The following is a 21,132-nucleotide window of genomic DNA, read 5'->3' as shown; positions in this document are numbered from 1 at the left end:
CCAGGCCTAGGGGGCAGGGACGCTGCCCCGTCCCTCCAACCGCCAGCGCTGCCGTGGGCTCCAGAGGACGGGGCCACCGGTCTGAACCGGGGGGGGGGGGGCACATAACGGACCAGCAGCGGGTGTCGGCAGCGAAGGGGGGTCTGGGAGGCTGGGGGAGGAAGCAGCCTTCTGCAGGGGCCACGCTGGCCCCAGGCGTGGCTGGATCGTAGCGGGGGGGGCGTGTGTATGTGTGTGGGGGGGTGCGGGCATGGCCAGCCAGCACTGAGACCCGTGGCTGTGTACAGTGTTTTAATCTCTTGGATTGTAACTGTAAGTACGTAACAATGTCAGATTTAGAGCTGTATCGTGTACCTGGTTCCTTCTGCTGGGAGCGACCCGTCCTGCAGAGCAAGCTGGGGCTGGGGCTGGGGCTGGGGCTGGGGCTGGGGGGGATCAGACAGGGGAGATGGGGGGGAACAGGACACCTGTAGCTCACTCTGCTTCCGCAGTTTTGGTGCCCACAGGAAAGTGGCCCAGCGAAGCCGGGGTGGGGGATGAGGGAGGGGAGGGGGGCGTCAGGCAGCGAAGGCCAGACTGGCAGGAACAGGATGGGGGCTGACGGGAAATGGAGCCTTCCCATTACCAGCACCTGCTCCCTTGGGGACTGGGTCAGCAGAGACCCCATGGCCCGAACGGGCCCCACAGCCTGGCACCCCCTAAGGGAGGCCTGAGGATACACAGGGGATTTGTCCGCCAGCTGGCCTGCTCCCCCAACGCCGAGAGGCCACGGGTGCCCAGTGCCCACACCCGCCTCCAGTGATTAGTGCAGTGGGCTCCCCCACGGACAAACCCTCCTTTCACCCGGAGGTAGCTAAAGAGAAAGGAGGTTTGCAATGACGATAGGACACCTTATACATAGACAAGATCTGCCCCCCCTTAGCTGGGGGCCCCCCAAACTCCCTCAGGGGTTGTGCCCAAGAATACCCCCCAAACCCACTGGGGTGCCCTGCCTGAGAGCCCCCTCCCCGAACCACATCTCTGCTCTGAGCTCGCGCTCCGCACCCATAGAGGCTAACCCGGCACGTGATGTCCGGTCCTGGCATCTTCCAGACAAGGGGCTAATCAGGCTCTGCTCCGTCCCACTGTGACCACACCCCCGTCCTACACGCAGCCCTCCAGCGTCAAATGCCCCCTCCCTCCCCTCGGTCGCTTTTATACAGCCCCTGGCACCGTGGGTCCAGCCTCACGCCTCACACTGGTTCTGAAGCCCCATTGGGGTAACCCCGGCCCTTGGGATTTCGCGCCCTTCGCCGGTGTCCCGCCGCGGAGCCCCCGACAGTCACCCCTCCCTGGGCTCTGTGCGGTTCCAGGTCCTCGGCGCCGGCTGGTAGCGGGCCCGGTATCCGTACGGGCGCAGGTGTTGGCTCAAGTATTCCAACATGTACATCTCCTCCGGGCTGACGTAGTGGAAGGAGATGGATAAATCCGAGCAGCTCTGGGCACCCTGTGGGGACAAGAGCCAGCTGAGCTCAGGGGCCTGCAGCCCACCCCAGCCTGAGCTGCCTTGGACCCAACACAGCTATACCCCGAGGGCAGCAATTGACGCCACCCTGCCCCAAGCCGCTGCCAGTCACAGTTCCACCCCCCACCACCACCTTCGTGCCCCGATGCGCAGCCGTCGGCCCCAGGATTCCGGCACCGTGCGGGGAGAGGCCGGCTGTGGGGCACATGGGGAAAAGGGGGGGGTCTTTACAGGTGAACCCCCCCACACACACCCATGTCACTTGGAAGCCCAGCACAGAGTCTGGTGCCTGGGGATGGATCACGTGATGAGTCCCTGCTCTGTTCATTCCCTCTGGGGCACCTGGCCTTGGCCACGGGCGGAAGACAGGACACTGGGCTAGATGAGCCATTGATCTGACCCAGTCTGGCCGCTCTTATGTTTAATACGCTCGCAGCCCGGTCTGGAGAGAGCCCAGCATGGCAGAAAACTTTTACCCCAGCGAGCCGGTGACTAAGAGGCACCATTACTCACGCTAATGGCTCCTACGGCCTTTTAAGGGTCTGGCTATCAAGGGGTCAGTTATGTTGGAACCAGGTTGCTGCCGGGCATCACGGGTGGTTAGAAGCTCACCAGCAGACAGGGCCTTGAAGCGTCACGAGACGCGTGTTGGTGGCGTTAAAACTGGCCTAGCGACTTATTCAAAGCCCTGCTCAGCGCAGCCCAGGCAAGGCCCTGATGGCGAGACGGCGGCTCGGCCCTGCTGGAGACCAGGACTACGTGAATTCAGCCCACCGTGCTAGGAAAGAAACCTGCCCCGTGGGGGTCGGAGCTCCTATAACTGCCTCCTGGGGGCGGGTTTCATGGGGGACACAGCTGATCTGGACCACAGGAAGAGACAGAATCCTGCCCCAAATGGCCTGCGTGACTGAGCCGGGCAAGCAGGCAGCTCAGCCACGTGCAAAGGGGGGCCCACCTGAACCCCTGGACGACGTTCACCGGCCTGGGTTAGACAGAGGGTCAGCACGTGGCTCGTGAGGGTCCCCGCTGGCCTTGAAACGGACCAAGAGCCGACTGGCTGGGTCATGGGGATCGAACCCAGGACCACTGGATCTAAGCGCATGAGCCAGCAGACGCAGATCTGTTGGCCCAGGCTGTAGCAGGCTCATGTGGCCCAGCTCATGTGGCGGGAGTCGGGGGGACAGAGCAGCACATCGAGCCCCACGGCATCAGCACCATCTGTAGTGAGTGGGCGGAGCTGGGAGGGTGGGCGGAGCCTGTTTTGTGGGCAGAACTGGGTTGATGGGCAGAGCCAAGATCAGTGCCAGGAATCACGGGACCATGATGGTCTGGTCTTAAGAGATACGAGGCCCAGTATTCCTCGGCCTGGGGCACCCACCTCCTAGCTGCCCCGAGCCGGGACTCCCTTACACTCACCACCAGGACGGGGTAGAAGGAGTAGCTGGGATAAAAGCGATCAATCCGGAGATTCTCCATCAAGTGCTTCTCTGGGGGGAAGGGGTGGAAAGTCTCCCGCCCCTCGGTGTCCCGGGAGTCCCCCGCCTGCACCCCCACCTTCTCCATGCACTGGCCCAGCGCCAGGTCCTCCACCGAGGTGGTGTGGCTGCACACCTGGGTCCTGAAGCCCTCCACGAAGCGCCTCAGGGCCTCCTTGCTGAGGACGTAGCCGGCCCCGCCGCTCATGTAGCCCTGCTTGGTGAAGGGCTTGAAGCGCTTCCCGAAGTAGACGGGCGCCTCGGGCGTGTGGTTGGCCAGCAGCCAGCGCAGGTTGTCCAGCACCACGAAGGTGTCGTCGTCCGCCTTGAGGAACCAGTCGGCCTGCTCCAGGTGGTGCTGGTGGACGTACTGGAAGGCCCGGATGGTTTTCCAGTACAGCTGGTCCCGGCCTTCCTTGGTGTCCAGCCCCACGGCGGGGAAGCCGTCGTCCCGCACCGAGCTCATGAAGAGCACCACGTTGCAGTGCCGCGCCCACGTGGCCTGGACGTGCCGGGCCTTGGTCTCCAGGTTGCTGGGGCCCGTCATGACCCAGCACAGGATCCGCACCTTGCTATACAGCTCGGCCGCGATCGCGTTGTCCTCCTCTGGGAACAGAAGGGCAACGCCTTATTTCAAGGGCCCTACCAAATTCACGGTCAATTTCACAGTCATGGGATTTTAAAATTGTTAAGTTCATTTTTTCAGCTATTTAAATCGGAAATTTCCTGGTGTTCTAACTGTAGGGGTTGTGTTGGGGGCGCAGCGAGCGGGGTGAAATACACACCTGCTGTGTGTGTTGGACTGAGCAAGATTTGCACTTCACACACTGGTGTAAAGATTTTTCCATGAGCCTTTAAGTGGGGTGGCTAAGGAGAGTCAGGAGTTGGCTACCGGTTTGTTATTTTCCGGTTGCTTATTTCGGGAAAGGGACGAAGGGACAGAAAAGCCGGAAAATGAGTGAAAGCGGTAAAGCCATTGCGAAGTTGGAGCTTTTCAGACTGCAGGTTGCAGAAAAAGAGAGAGTGCACCAGAGACTATTACAACTGAAAGAACTGGAGATAAAGGAGAAGGAAAAAGAAAGAGAGTGAAAACACCAACCAGAACCCACCGACCCCAGCGATTCCCGTCACTCCAAAAATCCACAACTGGGACCACTTATGTCCTGCATACAATGAGGGAGACGAGATTGCTGAATATCTGCGCACTGTTGAAAGGCTGTGTGCAGTGCCTGAAATCCCGGATGATCAGTGAGTTCCTACCCTGATTGCGAAATTAACTGGTGAAGTGCTGAATGTATTCAATGAAATGCAAATCCAAAACCACTGTTTTGCAAAGGTTTCCGATTCCCCCTGAAACGTATCGAGTTAAATTTAGGAATCTTAAGAGGGATATTGGTATGAGTAATGGGGAGCATGAGAACAAAATGAAAGACTTGATGGGAAAGTGGGTGAGGGGCAAAGGTGTTGCAAGCTTTGAGGGGATGTTTGCTCTCGTTACTCAAGAGCATTTCCTAGGCATGTGTCAGGCAGATGTAAAGCAGAGTCTCTGGGACAAAGAAGTAAAGTCTGCGGAGGAAACGGCATCTCCTGCTGATGTCTTTGAACAGACCCAGGTGTCTACTGGAAGCAAACCACCAAAAGAGGGGTTTAAACCCGGTGGGAAGGGAAGATCCTGTTTTATCTCTAGCAAGAAGGAGAGTGGCTGGGAGGCTGGGCCCTCACCTCCCCAAAACCATTCCTCTAACCCTCCTCCCAAAGCTCCTGTAAAAACAGAAGAGCCCAAAAGGTGTGAGCCGTGACATTCCTCTGAGGAATAGATGCCCTGTGCTAGGAGGAAGCAGGCAACCAATAGTGAACGTTAGCTCTGCTCACAGGTGCCTGTCAAAGTCAGATTCAGGACTCACATAATTTGTCAGACCACTCTGTTTATTAGCAAAGCGCTTTGCCAATGCACCCAGATATGTGAGCCCCATGCAAAAGCTCAAGCTAACTTATTTATACAGATAAGCCAAAGCCAATTTAACATAAGAGACAAAAGGAAGAGAAACTGACAAATATACATACATATCTTATTTGCATACTAACGTTTACCAATCTCCTAGCTCAATAGGACCTCTAAGTTAATTAGTTTGAGGACCCATTGTCTCACACTCCTTAATGTTTCTCTTCCTGACAACTATATTTCAACAAATCTTTCAAGCAGCATTTCTTTAATTCATTCTATTAATTCATATAATTCATTCTACTTTCACACGCTGACTTTCCAAAGTGCCCAGGAGTGCTCAGCCCCCCAGGCCCCGCCTCCACTCCACCCCTCACCCCAAGGCTCCATCCCCACCCCACTTCTTCCTGCCCAGTTCGGCCCCCTCCCCCCAAGCACTCTGCATCCTCGCTCTTCCCCCCAGATCCTCCTGCCCGCATGCCGCGAAACAGCTGATCATGGCGGGTGGCAGGCACTGGGGGAGGGGTGAGGCACTGATCTGCGGGGCCCGCCAGCAGGCGAGAGGTGCTGGGGGGGAGGGGCTGATAGGGGGGCTGCCAGTGGGTGCTCAGTGCCCCCCAGTTTTTCTCCGTGGGTGCTCCAGCCCCGGAGCACCCTCAGAGTTGGCGCCTATGGTTCTGCTGTCCTCAACCCAGAAAACCCCCATGGGATGGTGTGACGATGTGACTCAGCAGGGAGGGGGGAGTGTTGACCTGGGAATGTGCCCTGGGGATGGGAGACCTGAGAGCCTGTCACCTGAGCCAGGAGGGGGAGGGGGACGGGGAGGGGGAGGTAACACCTCTGTCCAGGAATGTGAAGACAGGCTGCAGAAGGGAACCTGCTGGGGGGGGTTAGTTTCAGTTTGGGGCTGGGTGGAGGAACACAGGGAACCCCAGGGCTAGGGTCTAAGCTCCCTGCTCCCCCAGAAGGACTTGACTGAGGGGTCCTGGGTGTACCCACAAGCTCTGTTTTGGACTGTGTTCCTGTTGTCCAATAAACCTTCTGTTTTACTGGCTGGCTGAGAGTCTCAGTGAATCCCAGGAAGAGGGGTGCAGGGCCTGGACTCCCCCACACTCTGTGACAGATGGAAACCTAACGTATTGGTTTTGTGAGCTTAGCCTCTGCAGAACCAGAAACGGAGCATGTAAAGGTTGTCAGCATTAACATCAGGGAGTACTTGGGGCAGAGGGATGCAGGGGCCCAGAGCCCTCTGGTTAAGCAGAGTGTGGTCCCAAAGGCTAGTGTATTACCTCACCAAATGGCAGAGATTGTGGGGGTGGGCGAAAGCAGATTCCTCGTACCACTAGCTAAAATCCATGTGGTGTGGGAAGGTTTGGAAAGTGTTTTGACCATGGGGGTAATGGAACATCTCCTTGTCGACCTGCTGCTTGGTAAGGATTTTTTCCGTGTCGCTCAGGTTAAAGTATTTGCCCGCAGCAAGGAGGAGTTTTATGCTGGGACCCCCGAGGGAAAGGGTAAGGTCTCAGGAACCACTGAGAGAATGGGAGAGAGTCTCCTTGATTCCTCTGCAGCAGGGGGAAGCCACATGCTTCCAGGTGGGAGGGTGGATGAGACCAAATCCTACACTGCAGTTAGAGGCAGCACCACCTCAGGAAGGGAGGAGGGTGTAATGCCTGCCAGGGAGAGAACTGTCCAGGTTATTAGCTGCCAGCAGGTTGCAGATGAACCAGAGGCAGACCCCGCTCCAGGGAGCAGAGAGCAATGTGGCCCAGAGGAGAGCCCAGAGAAGGCGCAGGGGATCTCAGAAACCACATTGAAGTGGGTGAGGATTCCTGTGACCCTGTAACACAGGGAAGCAGGGTGCTTCCAAGTATGGAAGGGGCTGAAACTAGCTCCTTTCCAGCAGAAGGCAAAATGCCCCAGGATCGGGGGGCAGGAGAGGGGTTATCAGTGACCAAGGAAACTGCGCCAGTTGTTAGCTGGCAGAGTTTTGCAGGTGAGCAAGTGATAGATCCCTTCCTAAGGAGCACAGAGAGATGTGTCTTAGAAGGGGTCCCAGAGGAGGGAACTGGGGAAGGCATAGTGGGGTACAGGAATGTCTCCACAGTGATCACTTGGGAGAGGATGCCCAGGACTGAATGGCTGGGTCAACATCCGTGCACCCAGGCACTCACAGCTTGTGCCCCAGGTTTTAAGAGGGAACTGTGTAACCGACGTCCTGGAGGGGAGCCGTCACACAGCTGACTTCTCAGGGACAGAGAAAGGGGTGGCGGAGGACACCCCAATCCAGGGCCCAGTTTGTCAGGATGCTATTTCTGGTACGTTTTTGGAAAGTAACTGGGTCCCTTTACATCAAGATGCAGCTCCAATGCCTGGGACAGCAGAGGAGTTGGAACCAGGAAATTGCCAAGTGGTCACTGTCAAAAAGTGACGGGGAGTCACGGCCCTGCACCCCCCACTTCCTGCGATTCACCGTGATTCTCAGCCAGCCAGTAACACAGAAGGTTTATTAGATGACAAGAACCCAGTCCAAAACAGAGCTTGTAGGTACAGAAAACAGGACCCCTCAGTCAGGTCCATCTTGGGGGGTAGGGAGCCAGACCCCGGTTCTGGGCCTCCCTCCGTTTCCCCAGCCAGCTCCAAAACTGAAACCCCCTCCAGCTGTCTCCCCCAGCCACACTCCCGGCTCCTCCTCCAGCCTTTGTCCAGTTTCCAGGGCAGAAGGTGTCACCTGGCCCCCAACCCCTTCCTGGGCTCAGGTTACATGCCTCATCCCTCAAGTGAAGTCACCCCCTGATATCCCACCACCATCCAGCACCAATGCAGACCGTACCAGTAAAACTCCCAGGTCAAAACTCCCCACTCCCTACTCCATCACAATAGTTTGCCAGAATACAAATGACCCAACTGACAGAGAGGGGGATGTTTTCCCCCAGGCTGGTGAGAGACAGGGAAAAGTTATGGGACAGCTGCTGGAAAAAAGTAAATCTGATGAAAGGGTAAACACACCTAGCCCAGAGAGCACAAATAAAAGCCCTCTTGGGAAAGGGGGCAGGGAAGGACCCAGTGCTGGGAGGGAGGAAAAACAGGTTAACCTCAAAAAGGAAGCTGAATATTTTTGCATATGTACAGTCCTGGGGTTGGAAGACAGCACCCCAAAGGGCCAGTCAATGTGCAGGATCCCTGTCTTGCCAGACCCTGAGATCCCAAAATCCCAGAAACATGATTAAAATAAGAACCCAGGCAGACGGGAACACTGGAGGGAGGGAAAGAAAAGCCAATGACTGATTGATTACATTGGAGGGAGGCAAAGGACACCATGGGTAATAAACAAACCAACCTCAAACCAGACTGTCTGAACAGAGGGCATGGGATCATAAAGATACTTCTAAACGCCCAGCTGTGACAAAAATTTTGATATTAATGTTAAGTCTTGGGATAAGAATTTTGATACCAATGTTAAACCTTGTGATAAGATACATTATGCACAATTTTTGGGACGAGCCTTGGGACACAGTAGAAATGGTAATTGAAGACACCTGTCATATTAAGAAAGCTTCTGATAACACTGCTTCTCAGTTAATACCTGTAAACAGATTTAAAGCTCACCACAGCAGAGAAACCATAACAAATCTGGTTTGCTGTGTGAAGGGGGAAACCGAGGCACGCCACCTCATGGCCTTGATGGCTGGATGCCAAAAGAACCATAACACAAACTGCCTTCGGGCTAGTCAGTGACTAACCCTCTTGCAATAAACAAAGCAGGGTGGTGTGACATTCTATACCTCGGGGGAGCACCCTGTAGCCCTCATATTCCTCAAGTATAGCTAATTGTGATATTCCATATAAGGCATGTCATGTGAGGTTTTGGGAGAAAGGTTATGATCTGCTGAAAGCCACTGTTCTCTCTAAACAGCTGTATCATTAGTGCATATGCAGTTATCGGATTGTGTTACATGCGATTGTGTTACATGGCTGTCAGTAAAATGTGCTGTAAATTGGGGAATCAGCCAGATTTTAGCTCTCCAGAGACAACAGCCAGGAAAGTCACCAACGCCCGGGCAGGTGTCAACCAACCATCAACAGCCATTGACTTGCAAGTGAGCTACAATTCAATGACTCGCCTCCATAAGGCCATAGGGGATTTCCCTGACCCAGGTCTGGGGGCAGGGGTCAGCTCTGGCATTAGAAAGACTATGTCCATCCCTCACCTGGGCGACGATAGTAGTGGGTTCTTTGCACCAACGCAGACATGCTCTGTTCTGTCCTGAAGGCGTAGATGAAGGTAAATCCCATGGCAAGCCCCACAGCCATGCCGAGGCAAAGCCACAGCTCTTGTCTCCTGGGGAGCAGCTTCATGGCGAGGCAGCACGTCCGATCTGTATGAGGTGACCCAGAATAAGCTGCCTGCCCATGATGCAGGAGCAAGGGGCGCATGCAGAGCTGGCTCCAACCCCCACAGAGCTCTCTGCACAGCCAAGGGAATACTTATTGTAGATGACATGTGGTTGGACTGTGGAACTCCTTGCCACATGACTGTCTGAGGCCAAGCATTCAAAGCAGGATTGGACATTGCAATCGGTAACAAGTATTAGGCTAGTTAATGCTGGAAAATTCTGGAAGAGACATGAAACCACCTGCTTTAATCTCTATTAGACAAGAGAGAGAGAGACAGATTTTGGGGTGGGGGCTGGTTTATCCCATATCTGCTGACTGGGGGGGTTCTCGCAAATTCCTCGGAAGTGTCTGGTGGAGGCACTGTCAGACAGGCCCCTGGGTTCAATGGACCTCAGTTCTGAGCCAGTCTGGCCATTGCTTTGTTCCTGTGGGTCGGTATCCGCCTGGTTCATAGAGAAGTGGGCTGCTGGGGGCCGGCGGGGAACTGGGGGGGCAACAGAACAGGTAAGTTTGGAGCTGGGCAGGAATTTTTGCCGATTCGACAAAACTGAAACATTTCGCGGAACCACCTTGGGTTCAATGAATTTTCAGCCAGTCACAGGCAGGGCTTTGATGGCACCTGCCTGGTTTCTGGAAGGGCTGTGGGGGGTCCCCGGTTTTCCAGGGTCTGTGGTTGCATCCAGGGCTTTCAGGGTCCCTGTCACAGAACTGGAGCCCCAAGAGAACCCCAGTCCAAGCCAGGGCTTCTGGGTTCATTGCTCCTGGCCCTCTGGCTTCCCCGGCCTGCCCAAGTCCTGAGCCTGGGGAGTATGCATGGAAGGGCTGTCCTAAAGCCAGAGGGCTTTGGGAGCCCTGGATTGCAGATATGAAACTGACAAGGATCCCGTCAGTTTCAGGCTGCCCAGTCCAGGGGAACACCATTCCCCTTAAATTGGTCTGGGTCCAAATCGGAACCAAACAAAACATAGAAACTCCCCTCGATCCGGGACCCTGCGTTTTATCCACTTCTCGGGGGGGTAGAGGGGACACTTGGGACACATGCTGGGTCAAGTTGCTGCCTGGATACTGAGTCCCCCACAGCTGCTCCTGTGCTCAGCCCCGATCCCCTCCCTAGGGTGACCAGATGTCCCGATAAAATCGGGACTGTCCCGATTTTTAGGTCTTTGTCCTGCATCCCGACATTGCGGCTTTGGCCGCTCCAGCATTTTGTTTTTTGCTTCAACTTCCCCCATGTGTCCCGGTATTTTCTCCGTTAAATCTGGTCACCCTACCCCTCCCACATCTCATCTGAGCACCCAGTTCCCCCCCCTCAGCCCAGCCCCGCTTTGTCTCTATCACCTGACAGCTTTTGCCTTGGGCCTGGCCTATGCTATGAAGTTTTGCCGGTTAATTTTGCCTGCATTGGCATTGATCCCCTGTAGCAGCACACACAGACCTCCTGCAACAATCCCACAATGCCCCAACTTCATCTGAGAGCGGGCTGGGTCTCTAAGTCACGCACTGTGGGGAGGGGTAGCTCAGGGGTTTAAGCATTGGCCTGCTAACCCCAGGGTTGTGAGTTCAATTCTTGAGGGGGCCATATAGGGATCGGGGGCAAAAATTGGGGTTTGGTCCTGCTTTGAGCAGGGGGGTTGGACTAGATGACCTCCTGAGGTCTCTTTCAACCCTGATATTCTATGATTCTATGTTGCAGCCCAGGGGAGAAATCCCACCCTGCCTGACCCCTCTTGAGACCGGTGGACAACCCAGAGCCTGATCAGGCATCCGCAAGGAGAGATTCATCAGAGACTTCCTCCCGCCGGGCACAGCTCACAGAGAGCGACTCGGCCCCCACAGGGACTAGGTGCCAAGGTCCTAGAATACACGCTGCTTCCTGCCCAGAACCCACCAACCATGTCTGGTGGCCACCCATGGCATGAAACCTGCACCCTCCACCAGGCTGTAGCCCGGCAGGTGAGAGGGGTCCATCTTCTAGGGACCGCTGATCTCACTCCCTTCCTCCTCTGTGGGGAGCCACTGTCCCCTCCCCAGCCCCAGAGCCAGGTCAGGAGAACTGGGGTCCTGGGGTGCTGCTTGGCTCTGTGATCCCTGTTGGAGGGGAGGGAATACTGGCTACCTTCATTAACCCCTGGTGCTGCCATATCATCGGGGCCTGGGTCAATGCGAAGGCAGCCAAGTGTGTCTGTCCCTGTCACCTCCTGCACGGGGCAGACTTTTGCTCACCTTTATCCTCCTGCACATCAGCCCAAGGGATCGGCTCCCCCTGCTCAGGCTGCGGCTCAAGCTCCTGCTCTCATTCCTGCTGAGGGCTAGGCCGGCTTGCCCCAAGCCAGCCACCACTCCCTGAGCTCCAAGGATCCAGCTCTCGCCGGAGGCTGCAGCTTCGCCTCCCCGGGGAGCAGCAAAGAGACTGTCCTGGCCCCGGAAATGTGCACACAGAAGAGCAGCATGTCACAGTGACTACCCAAGCCCCACCCCAGAGTCTCTCCCATGTACTGCGGCACCCCAGTTGGGGCCTGACACCAAGCACCTGCCCTGGACAGATCCTGCTTTAATGCACCTCCACGTCATGGGAACCCAAGAGCAGAGGGACAAGGCCAGGGGCTCCCGGGGCTTTCTCCAGGGGTGAACGCGGTTCCACTAGGATCTTCGCTCTCAGCTGGATGTTGGTCCATTGGTCCAGCTGGCCTGGTCTCCCACCGTGACCAACTCACGATGCCTCATGGGCCAGCAAGGCCCCCATGCAGCCCAGGGGAGAAATCCCACCCTGCCTGACCCCTCTAGAGACCGGTGGGCAACCCAGAGCCTGAGTCCTGGATGCCTGATGCAAAGCTCAGTGCCGCCCTGAGCCAGGGCTCCTGACGGGCGACCCGCAGAGCTCTGGCGGGGGGACAGTGGGAGGCGGGGGAGGGGGCATGGCTGGGCACATGGCACCAGATCCTTTGCAGCCTTTCCAGCTGCTAAAAGTACTTTGAACCGTTTCCTTATTTCCCTTCCCCACGTCAGCAAGCGCTGGACGTGAGGGGCCAGGCTGGGGCCTGAGAAGTGCCGGGGTGGGGGGGAAGGTGGGGCCAGGTGATGTGGGAAGAAGAGTGCAAAGGGCGGAGGTGGTGTGGCAGGGGTTTGGGGAGGAAGAGGAGGCCGGGTGGAGGGATAGCTCAGTGGTTTGAGTATTGGCCTGCTAAACCCAGGGTTGTGAGTTCAATCCTTGAGGGGGCTGTCACGGAGTCCCCAGGCGATGCTCTGGAACTGCTCCCCACGAAGACAGGCAGGACTCTGGGGAAGTCTCCTCTCTGAGCAGTCTGTCCCCAGGGCAAGAAGCTCACCTGGCTTCCACCTTCCTGGGTCTGACCTCGGAGCATTCAGCATCCTCTGAATCCCCTCTAAAAGAAAAGGAGTACTTGTGGCACCTTAGAGACTAACCAATTTATTTGAGCATGAGCTTTCGTGAGCTACAGCTCACTTCATCACTTCCCACAGCGAGTCCGCCCAAGCTGGGTGCTGGGGAAGCCAGAGGGTCCTGCCCCCCAACTTTGCAGCCAGATGGGACTCTCAGCCAGCCAGTAAAACAGAAGGTTTATTAGACGACAGGAACATGGTCTAAAGCAGACCTTGTAGGTGCAGAGAACAGGACCCCTCAGCTGGGTCCATTTTGGGGGGCAGGGAGCCAGACAACCACGTCTGCACTTCACTCCTCATCCCCAGCCAGCCCCAAACTGAAACTCCCTCCAGCCCCCACTCCTCTGGGCTTTGTTCCTTTCCCGGGCCAGGAGGGCACCTGATTCCTTTGTTCTCCCACCCTTCAGCTCTCACCTTGCAGGGGGGAAGGGCCAGGTCATCAGTGGCCAGGAAACAGGGTGTCGGCCATTCCCTGTGTCCAGACCCCTGCACACACCTGCCCTCAGGGACTCTGCAACGATCACACCCCCTTATCCCACCCCCTAGAGACTTAAGAAATGCAGGAATGGGGGGGGTGAAGAACGGAGCAAAGTGCCAGCAGCTCCCTCCCACGGACGCACGTGTCCTTACCCAGCCGTGTCCTTACCCAGCCGTTCCCGCACTGAACCTTCCAGCCGGCATAGCCATAGTTAACTGTGAACCACCAACTCTTCCCCTCCGGCTGGCAGCACAGATCTCACCCCCTGGCGTCCCTTCACCTCCCAGCCCTGCCGTGCAGCCGCCGCCCTCCACCCCAGAGCCAGCTGCATTTGGGCCATGACGTCTTTCCCACATTGCAAAGCGTAGGCGGACTCAACTCCGGGGGGGAAGGGGTTAATGTCTCCACACCTCCAGGGCTAAGGCTGCCCTGCTCGGGTTGGGACCCAGGCCCAGGCCCAGGACTCTGGACAAGAAGCGTCCAGCTCAGGCCCTGTTGCGCAAACACCTCAGCTGGGGGTGTGTGTGGGGGGGGTGGGAGTCAGAGGAAGCACCCGGAGCCCCAGCCTGGAGTCTGACCCCAGCCACAAAGTGGGTGCAGGGAACCTGTCCCGCATGGCGCTGATCAGCCTCAGGGCCCCAGCTGGCTGGTCCCCTGCACCCACCCTGCCAGCCAAGTTCCCCTGCCCTGTCTGCAGCCCCAACCCCACCCCCAGCAAGATGCCAGCAGCTGCCTGCTCTGATCCTGCCAGGCCAAGGAGTCACCCCTGGCTGGCGCGTGCAGGTACCTCCGGGCTGGGCTCAACCCACCCATTGAGGCTGGGCGTAGCTGGGCCCTGGGGGCACCGCGGTCAGCACCCGCTCAGCCCTGGGTGCTGCCATAGACAGAGCCCAGACACAGCGGCGGGAGCCAGGGAGGGGAAGCTAAAACCAGGTCACGGCTCTTCTCTTTAAAAAAACCAAAGCAGTGTTTATTCACCCCACAGCCCACTCAGCCCCTCGCTTCTGCCCATCAGGACAGTGAGGAGATTCCCCCTGCTCCAGTCCACCACGTGGCGGTGGGGGGCTGTCACGGGCATTTCACAAAACAAAGAGAAGCCACAAGTGAGGCTGTGAAGTGGTGCATCTGCTGCGGGGTTCCTGCTCACCCCGCAGTGGGTCAATCCACTGCCGAGTTCCTGCTTGCCGTGCAGTGGTATGATCCGTGGCAGGGCTCCAGCTCAGCCTGTGGCCCCCTCAACCTGCCATGGTCTGATCCGTGGCCAGCACTCCAGCTTAGTCGGCAGTGGTATCACCCAGAGCCCCCTTACCACGCAGTGGCATGATCCGTGGCCTGCTCACCCGTACTGGTATGATCTCTGGCAGGGCTCCAGCTCACGCCGCAGTGGTATTGCCCGTGGCCCCCTCACCATGCAGTAGACTGATCCGTGGCAGGGCTCCAGCCAAATCTGGAGGCGGCGGTATCACCCGTGGCCTCCTCACCATGTAGTGGTATTGCCCGTGGCTTGCCACGGGGTCTCTCTCTGCCCACAATTTGCGATTGGTCGGGCCCGGGCACCTCTGCGTCGGGGACCTCCAGCCAAGGGCAGCGCTTCTGCCTCTCGCATGCCTGCCCGCCTCGGCGTCCCCACTGCCAAGGGCCTCTCTCCCTGGTGCCCTCTCCAGCCCATCTAGACCCTGCTCCCAGAACTCCTTGCCACCCCCATCACATGCCACCACCCCATGTGCCCCCATCATGGCATCCCAGCTCCTCCTCCTCCCCCCCACAAGGGGGAAATGTGCCCTCCTCAGACCTCACACCCTCCAGGCCCCTCTGCGGGGTAAGGGGGGAGAGATGGCTACTCCCCGCTCCCTCACTCCTTGGGACAGTGCCTACCACCTCCCCATTATAAAGCCCCCAGGGCCCATGGACTGAGCCAGACTTGCCCCTTCCTGGAAGGGCCCATCAGACAGAGCCCCAAAGGCCCCTCAGTGGTTGGGCTACCTGCCTCATCTCCCCTGTGCCTTGTAACCCTGCCCTATTGACTGTGGTGGGCGGGGAGGGGAGGCTGAGAGGACCCTCCCTCCCCACCAAATGTAGCTCCAGCCTCCCCTTCCCCAACTCACCACCTGTCGGGCTCCCGTTATCTCTGAGGGCTTGGAGGGATCTGGTCTGTCAGAGGGGGCCAGGGTGGCACCCTCAGAAACCAGAGACACAGCCCAGGAGGCTGAACCCCCCCACCCCAGGCCTCCCCCTGCCCTGGAGGGGACCCTCTATGTGGGATCCCTCCGCCCCTCTACCAGCAAGGGGGTCAGTCAGTGCCAACTGGGACGGGAGCTAGACCGAGACACCCCGCGCCCTCATCCAGTCCAGGTGCTGCCACGTGGCTCCCGGCCACGGCTCGCCCAGGGCGCCCACCTCACCTCAGGCACAAAGCCTCTGGACGCTCGACCCCAGACTGACCGCCACCTCCCAGCCCCCCTACAGTCCCTTGGTGCCCTGCACCAGCAGCGTAGCCTTGGCCACCTTCGGCCGCCCCCGGGGCCGCAGCAGGCGGGCGGCGTTCTCCGGCAGGGGCGGCTGGTAGCGGTAACGGTAGCCGTAGGCCCGCAGATGGTAGGTCAGGAACTCCAGGGTGTACATCAGCTCGGGGCTCACGTAGTGGAAGGAGACGGCCAGGTCGGAGCAGCACTGGGGGCCCTGCAGAGCGCGGGAGGGCAAGGGTTCATGGGAGAGGCCCCGAGCCAGGCAAAGGGGTGTGAATAGGGCAGGAAGAGCAGCCCCAATAGAGATCCCCCCCTTCCCACCCACCCCCCTGGTGCAAGCCACGGGACCGTCCTGCTAGGAGCCTCCAATGAGCAGCAAACAGGCAGCGTGCTGGACCTCCCCCCAACTCCCTGCCCCCAATCCCATCCCTGCTCCCTTGGGGGCAGAACGGGCGTTGGCTCTGGACCAGGATCTGGCCCCCCTCGGGGCAGCACCGCTGGCTGGCTACTGCTATTAACTCTGCCCGCTTATCCACTGGGTTCCACGGGGCACCGCGATCCCCCGCAGCTTCGGGAGCTGCCCATCTGCAGGAGCGCCGGCATGCAAAAGTACCAGAGGCCCCAGGGACCAAGCCAACGTGAGGCTGAGACCCACCCCTTCCACGAGAGGCCACCGGTGGGACCCAGGCAGCTACGTGGGGTCCACGTGCTGCTGGGGGGTCTTAGAGGCCCACGGGCTGGGTACCTGGCACCCCGGCCTGGACCACGGAACCACCTCCCCTGGCCACGGAGAAGCCGGAACAGCAGGGCCTGCGCTCAGTTCGGCCTGGGCACCCGCGCCCGAAGGATGCCACGAGGGGATAAAAGCAGCCCAGGCCCCCAGGCCCAGGGGAGAGGAAGGGAAGGCAGCCGGGGCACCCACGCCCAGAGGGTACCACGGGAGGGAGGCACGCAGGTGGCCACATACCTCCACAATGGGATAGTAGCAGTAGTTCCAGTACCAGAAGCTCTTGGAGAACTTCCCGGTGAGGTGGGATTCGGGCCCAAAGGGGTGGAAAGTCTCCCGCCCAGCGGCGTCCCGGGAGTCCCCCGCCCGCACCCCCATCTTCTCCATGCACTGGCCCAGCGCCAGGTCCTCCACCGAGGTGGTGTGGCTGCACACCTGGGTCCTGAAGCCCTCCACGAAGCGCCTCAGGGCCTCCTTGCTGAGGACGTAGCCGGCCCCGCCGCTCATGTAGCCCTGCTTGGCGAAGGGCTTGAAGCGCTTCCCGAAGTAGACGGGCGCCTCGGGCGTGTGGTTGGCCAGCAGCCAGCGCAGGTTGTCCAGCACCACGAAGGTGTCGTCGTCCGCCTTGAGGAACCAGTCGGCCTGCTCCAGGTGGTGCTGGTGGACGTACTGGAAGGCCCGGATGGTTTTCCAGTACAGCTGGTCCCGGCCTTCCTTGGTGTCCAGCCCCACGGCGGGGAAGCCGTCGTCCCGCACCGAGCTCATGAAGAGCACCACGTTGCAGTGCCGCGCCCACGTAGCCTGGACGTGCCGGGCCTTGGTCTCCAGGTTGCTGGGGCCCGTCATGACCCAGCACAGGATCCGCACCTTTCTGTACAGCTCGGCCGCGGTGACGCTGACCTCCCCTGGGCACGGAGAGAGCATTAGGCGCACGGGGGCGGCCGGGGGAGACACCCCCACCTCCCCAATTGCCCCAAGACTGAGCCGGCCCCTGGCATTGCAGGTAGGCGCGGGCGCCGGTGCCAGGGCCTCCCGGAGCCCATCGAACCTGGTGTACACGCTGAACCGGGCAAGGACAATGGGAGGTGTGGTGGGGCAGGCTTCTCTCATTTACTGAAAGTGCAATAAATCTAGGCCAGGGTGAAACTGCCCAGGAGGGACCATTCTCCAGTTCCCCCTGCCACCCACCTCCGGGGGGCAATTCCTGCCAATTCCAGTGCACGCGCTGGCCAGCCGCACAGCTGCATCAGGGGTTCCCTGCCCCGGCGCCAGGATCCCCTCCGTCTCCGCCAAGCAGCCTCCCGAAGGGGGCAGGAGAGTGGGGGTGTGAAGGCTGCAGGGGGCTGGTGATTTTCCGGGGGTCTCCTGCCAGCTGGCACAGGAGGGGAGCTGCAGCCAAGTGGAGGATGGCGCCCGATCCCCCTAGTGCGGCTGCCAGGATCAATCTGAGGGGATCCCCCAGGGGCAAGCGAGCCCTGGCCCACCTGTGTCCACCCCACCCCACAGCCCCTGATCCCAGCTTGGCTGCCCCGCTCCCTCTCCCAGCCTCTGCACGATCAATCCACAGCCCCCCACCCCCTCTCCCGTACGGCCACCGCGCCCCACGGCCCTTGCAGGATCCCTCCATCCCCCCAGTGCCCCCCACCATTGGCATCGCCCACCTGAGAGGTGCGGGTGGCCAGTGCTGAGGAGCGCCAGGTGCTGGACGACCCAGAAGGGGTCGACATCAGGGTGGGGTGTCTGGCTCTCGGGGCCTGGGGGCTGCGGCCAGAGCAGGCCGTTGAGCAGGTAGAAAGTGCTGAGGAAGCCGATCACGATGCCCACATGGAAGGCCAGCCAGGGGCCCTTGAAACCCCCCAGCACCATGCTGCCCAGGGAGGGCTTCACACGGCCTAGGAGGAGAGAGCGGGTCAGGATGCTGGCGTGGGGGGCGCTGAGTGAAGCCACCAGAAGGGGCAACTCTTCCCCGCACCTTACAGCTTAATCATTAATTAACAGCCAGGCTCAGCTGGGACAGGAGCAGAGACCAAAGCTAAACCCATAAAGGGGCAGAGACAGTGGAAACGCCGCCCCCCCCACCCCCCTGGCACCGGTGCCCGCACCCTGCCAGGGTCCAGGATCTGACCACTTTGTCCCAGCTGTTCCCCCACCTGGCTGGGATTTCTGCCCCTTCAGAGCACTATCCCCCCTCCCCAGTTCCTTCTGCAACACTCGTAGCCCTGAGCGAGCTGGGACAGGGATCGATCCCCAGTCCCCCACCCCCTACAGCCCCCAGGGTCGTGGCAGAGATGGGGCACTAGGAAGAGGGAAGCCAGCCAGAGGCACATTTGCCAGGAATGTCCTGCCCCAGCAAACATGCCAGGAGGATGATGGGGGGCTCATCCCCAGGGCCTGCCCTGCTGGGCGGTGAGGCAGGAAAGGTGTGGGGGGGCATCAGTCTTCAGAGGGGACCCTAACCTGAGCTCCCACCCCAGGGGGATGCTAGCGACTCCAGGGGGACCCAGCCCACGGGTCTGCCTGGGCGATTGCTACCACAGGCAGGATGTTGGCAGAGGCTATTCCACCCCTTCCACCCCTCACGGGCCCGCGTCCCCCCCCACGGGACGGGTCCTGCCCTTCTGCTCCGGGGACCTCGGCCCTCTTCCGGGCTCACAGCTGGCTCAGAAATGAGGTGGAAATAACCCCAAACCCACAGAGCGGTGGAGTGTGTGGGGGGGGAAGCAGAGGCAGACAACCAGAGAGCAACAGTCAGGTCTAAACTAGGTCAATCCATCCCAATGGGTGACGCCAGGACCTTCAGGGAGTCTATCGGGCTGGGCAGCCACGCGTGGGGGAACCAGACCTCCCTCCACCAGCTCAAGCCTCCCCACCCCATGATGGGAAGTGTCTCCCCTTCCCAGCCCCTTTGCCATCCCTGCCCCCAAGCATCTGGGGGGAGCTGCCCCCCATCACTCACCAGGAGAGCGTAGCCCCTAGGCAGCCAACAGCGCCCCAGAGACTCCAACAGGCGGTTGGGATCCAATGAGCACCCAACCCCTGTCCCCCCCAGGCTGCTGGGAAGGGCTGGTGGCCACAGCAAACAGGAGCTGGCTGATGAGCACCGAGGAGGGGTTTCTATAGCAACCGGGGGGGGGAGCTCTCTGTCCAGCCAGACCCCGCTGGAGGGAGGGGATGGATGGACAGAGGGACAGACCCGGCCGGCGCACTTCACATGGCCCCCCTGGATCTCCTCCCCACCTAGGCCTCCACCCACCCAGTGCCCCCCCACCCTCCTCATGGCACCCCCATGCAGTGCCCTCCATCCCTGCCCCCAGTGCAGCCAGTATCCTTGCCCTCAAGGGATCCTCCATATGCCCCAGGTTCCCACCCCAGCATCCAAGGGGACCCTCAGCCAGCACCCCCCATCTCCTGCCCCCCTCCACCCAGAACATCCTCTGCTTCAAGTGATCCAGACAGCCCCCGAGCCCCACCCTGCAACCTCCATCTCCCCGCTCCAGGGGCGCCCCCCACACACACACACACTGACACCTGGCACCCACGCCGAGCCGCCCCCCACCTTCCGTTCAGAGCTGGGCTCTTTACTCGCCAGCCCCTGGAGGGCTCAGAGCCAGGCTGGTCTCCTCTCCCTAAGTGGGACCGGCCCCAGAATTAAATTAACCCCCTAGCACCCACAGTCCAGGTTCTTCTGTTTGCAGTAGGGGTCACCTTCCCATCCGAGCGGAGCGCAGGGGCCAGGGGAATTAAGGGACAGGAGCAGAGCAAGACAAAGGGCACCAGGGTACACCCCTCCAGAGGGAGCGATCCTAGGACCCAAGCAGACGGGGCAGCCCCACGGCAGGGGAGAGAGCGGGGTGGGCAGAGAGAGATGCCCTCTCTGTGGGCAGAAGGAGGAGAACAGAGAAACCCTGGGGGTGGGGACGGTCAGAGGGAAGAGGGAGGTCAGAGGGGCAGTGCCAGGGAAGGGAAGGAGCATCCAGGGGCAGAGGATGGGGGGCACTGAGGGGGGGGGGAGTCCGGAGGACATGGGAGGGAGAGGGAAGGGAGCACCCAAAGGGAGACGGAGTGGCAGGGGGATGGGGCAGACGGGGGGACCCCGGGGGAGACGGGGTGGGGAGGGGAGGGGGAGACACCGGGTGGGAGTGGGGCAGAGGTGTGGGGAGAGATAGGGGGTGGGGCCGCTTTGATCTAAAGCCCCCCAAGTCTGGGGGGGTGTCAAGGGACCCGTGGCACCGTTACCTTCCCAGGGCCGCGGGAGCAGAGCAGAGCGGGGCGCGGCCGGACCCCCAGCAAAGCCCCCACCCCAGGCGCCCCACAGCCGCCACCTGCCAGCGGAGTCTCCGCAGCGGAAGCACCCAGCGCTACATTGTATCCAGCTCGGCCATAAGGCCCCGCCCCGCCCTGCGCCCATTGGCCGCCGGGCTGCCAGCCCCACCCCAACCGGCTCCTCATTGGCTCAAGAACCCCCCACCCCCATACAGGGGGCCCTGGGGCAGGTTTCTTCCCCGTATGGGGGGAAACCTGGGGGGCAGACTCCCTGCCCCCCCCCCCCCGCGGATTGGGGGGGGGCAAAGAAGGGGGAGGGGTAGTCACAAGGGGAGAGGACCCAGTCCCGGCCGCTCCCCCTCTTCAGCAAAGAAATGGGGGCCTGGGGAGGAGGAGGAGGAATGGGGGGAAGCAGGCTGGGGAGGTCCTTGCCCCATATCCGGGTGTGGTCCCACCCTACCCCAGCACCTGTCCCCCTGCC

General features: G+C 60.0%; 2 protein-coding genes across 2 annotated transcripts; both read right to left on the bottom strand.

Moving 5' to 3' along the window:
* Positions 1-1,321: 1,321 nt before the first annotated feature.
* Positions 1,322-9,235, bottom strand: LOC144277856 (glycoprotein-N-acetylgalactosamine 3-beta-galactosyltransferase 1-B-like). Its single transcript, XM_077838890.1, has 3 exons — positions 9,133-9,235; positions 2,921-3,585; positions 1,322-1,486 (listed from the first exon to the last, which is right to left on the bottom strand). The coding sequence occupies exons 1-3, from the start codon at positions 9,233-9,235 to the stop codon at positions 1,322-1,324; spliced, it is 933 nt and encodes a 310-aa protein (XP_077695016.1).
* Positions 9,236-14,940: 5,705 nt separating this feature from the next.
* On the bottom strand, positions 14,941-20,744 carry LOC144277658 (glycoprotein-N-acetylgalactosamine 3-beta-galactosyltransferase 1-B-like). Its single transcript, XM_077838591.1, has 4 exons — positions 20,711-20,744; positions 18,050-18,280; positions 16,629-17,293; positions 14,941-15,875 (listed from the first exon to the last, which is right to left on the bottom strand). The coding sequence occupies exons 2-4, from the start codon at positions 18,252-18,254 to the stop codon at positions 15,657-15,659; spliced, it is 1,089 nt and encodes a 362-aa protein (XP_077694717.1). The 5' UTR covers positions 18,255-18,280; positions 20,711-20,744; the 3' UTR covers positions 14,941-15,656.
* Between the last annotated feature and the right edge of the window lie 388 nt (positions 20,745-21,132).

The sequence above is a fragment of the Eretmochelys imbricata genome, chromosome 20 (assembly GCF_965152235.1).
Source record: "Eretmochelys imbricata isolate rEreImb1 chromosome 20, rEreImb1.hap1, whole genome shotgun sequence".
NCBI lineage: Eukaryota > Metazoa > Chordata > Testudines > Cheloniidae > Eretmochelys > Eretmochelys imbricata.
This window is presented reverse-complemented; position numbering and strand designations above follow the sequence as displayed.

Bases quoted from the DNA above. Each gene is read 5' to 3' on its own strand.
- LOC144277658 (XM_077838591.1), bottom strand. From the start codon at position 18,254: ATGGTGCTGGGGGGTTTCAAGGGCCCCTGGCTGGCCTTCCATGTGGGC. The intron at 17,294-18,049 runs GTGGGCGATGCC...CTCCGTGCCCAG, and splicing joins TGGCCACCCGCACCTCTCAG to GGGAGGTCAGCGTCACCGCG. The intron at 15,876-16,628 runs GTATGTGGCCAC...CGCGCTCTGCAG, and splicing joins GCTACTATCCCATTGTGGAG to GGCCCCCAGTGCTGCTCCGA.
- LOC144277856 (XM_077838890.1), bottom strand. From the start codon at position 9,235: ATGGCTGTGGGGCTTGCCATGGGATTTACCTTCATCTACGCCTTCAGG. The intron at 3,586-9,132 runs GTGAGGGATGGA...TTCTGTTCCCAG, and splicing joins CCACTACTATCGTCGCCCAG to AGGAGGACAACGCGATCGCG. The intron at 1,487-2,920 runs GTGAGTGTAAGG...TTGTCCCCACAG, and splicing joins CCTTCTACCCCGTCCTGGTG to GGTGCCCAGAGCTGCTCGGA.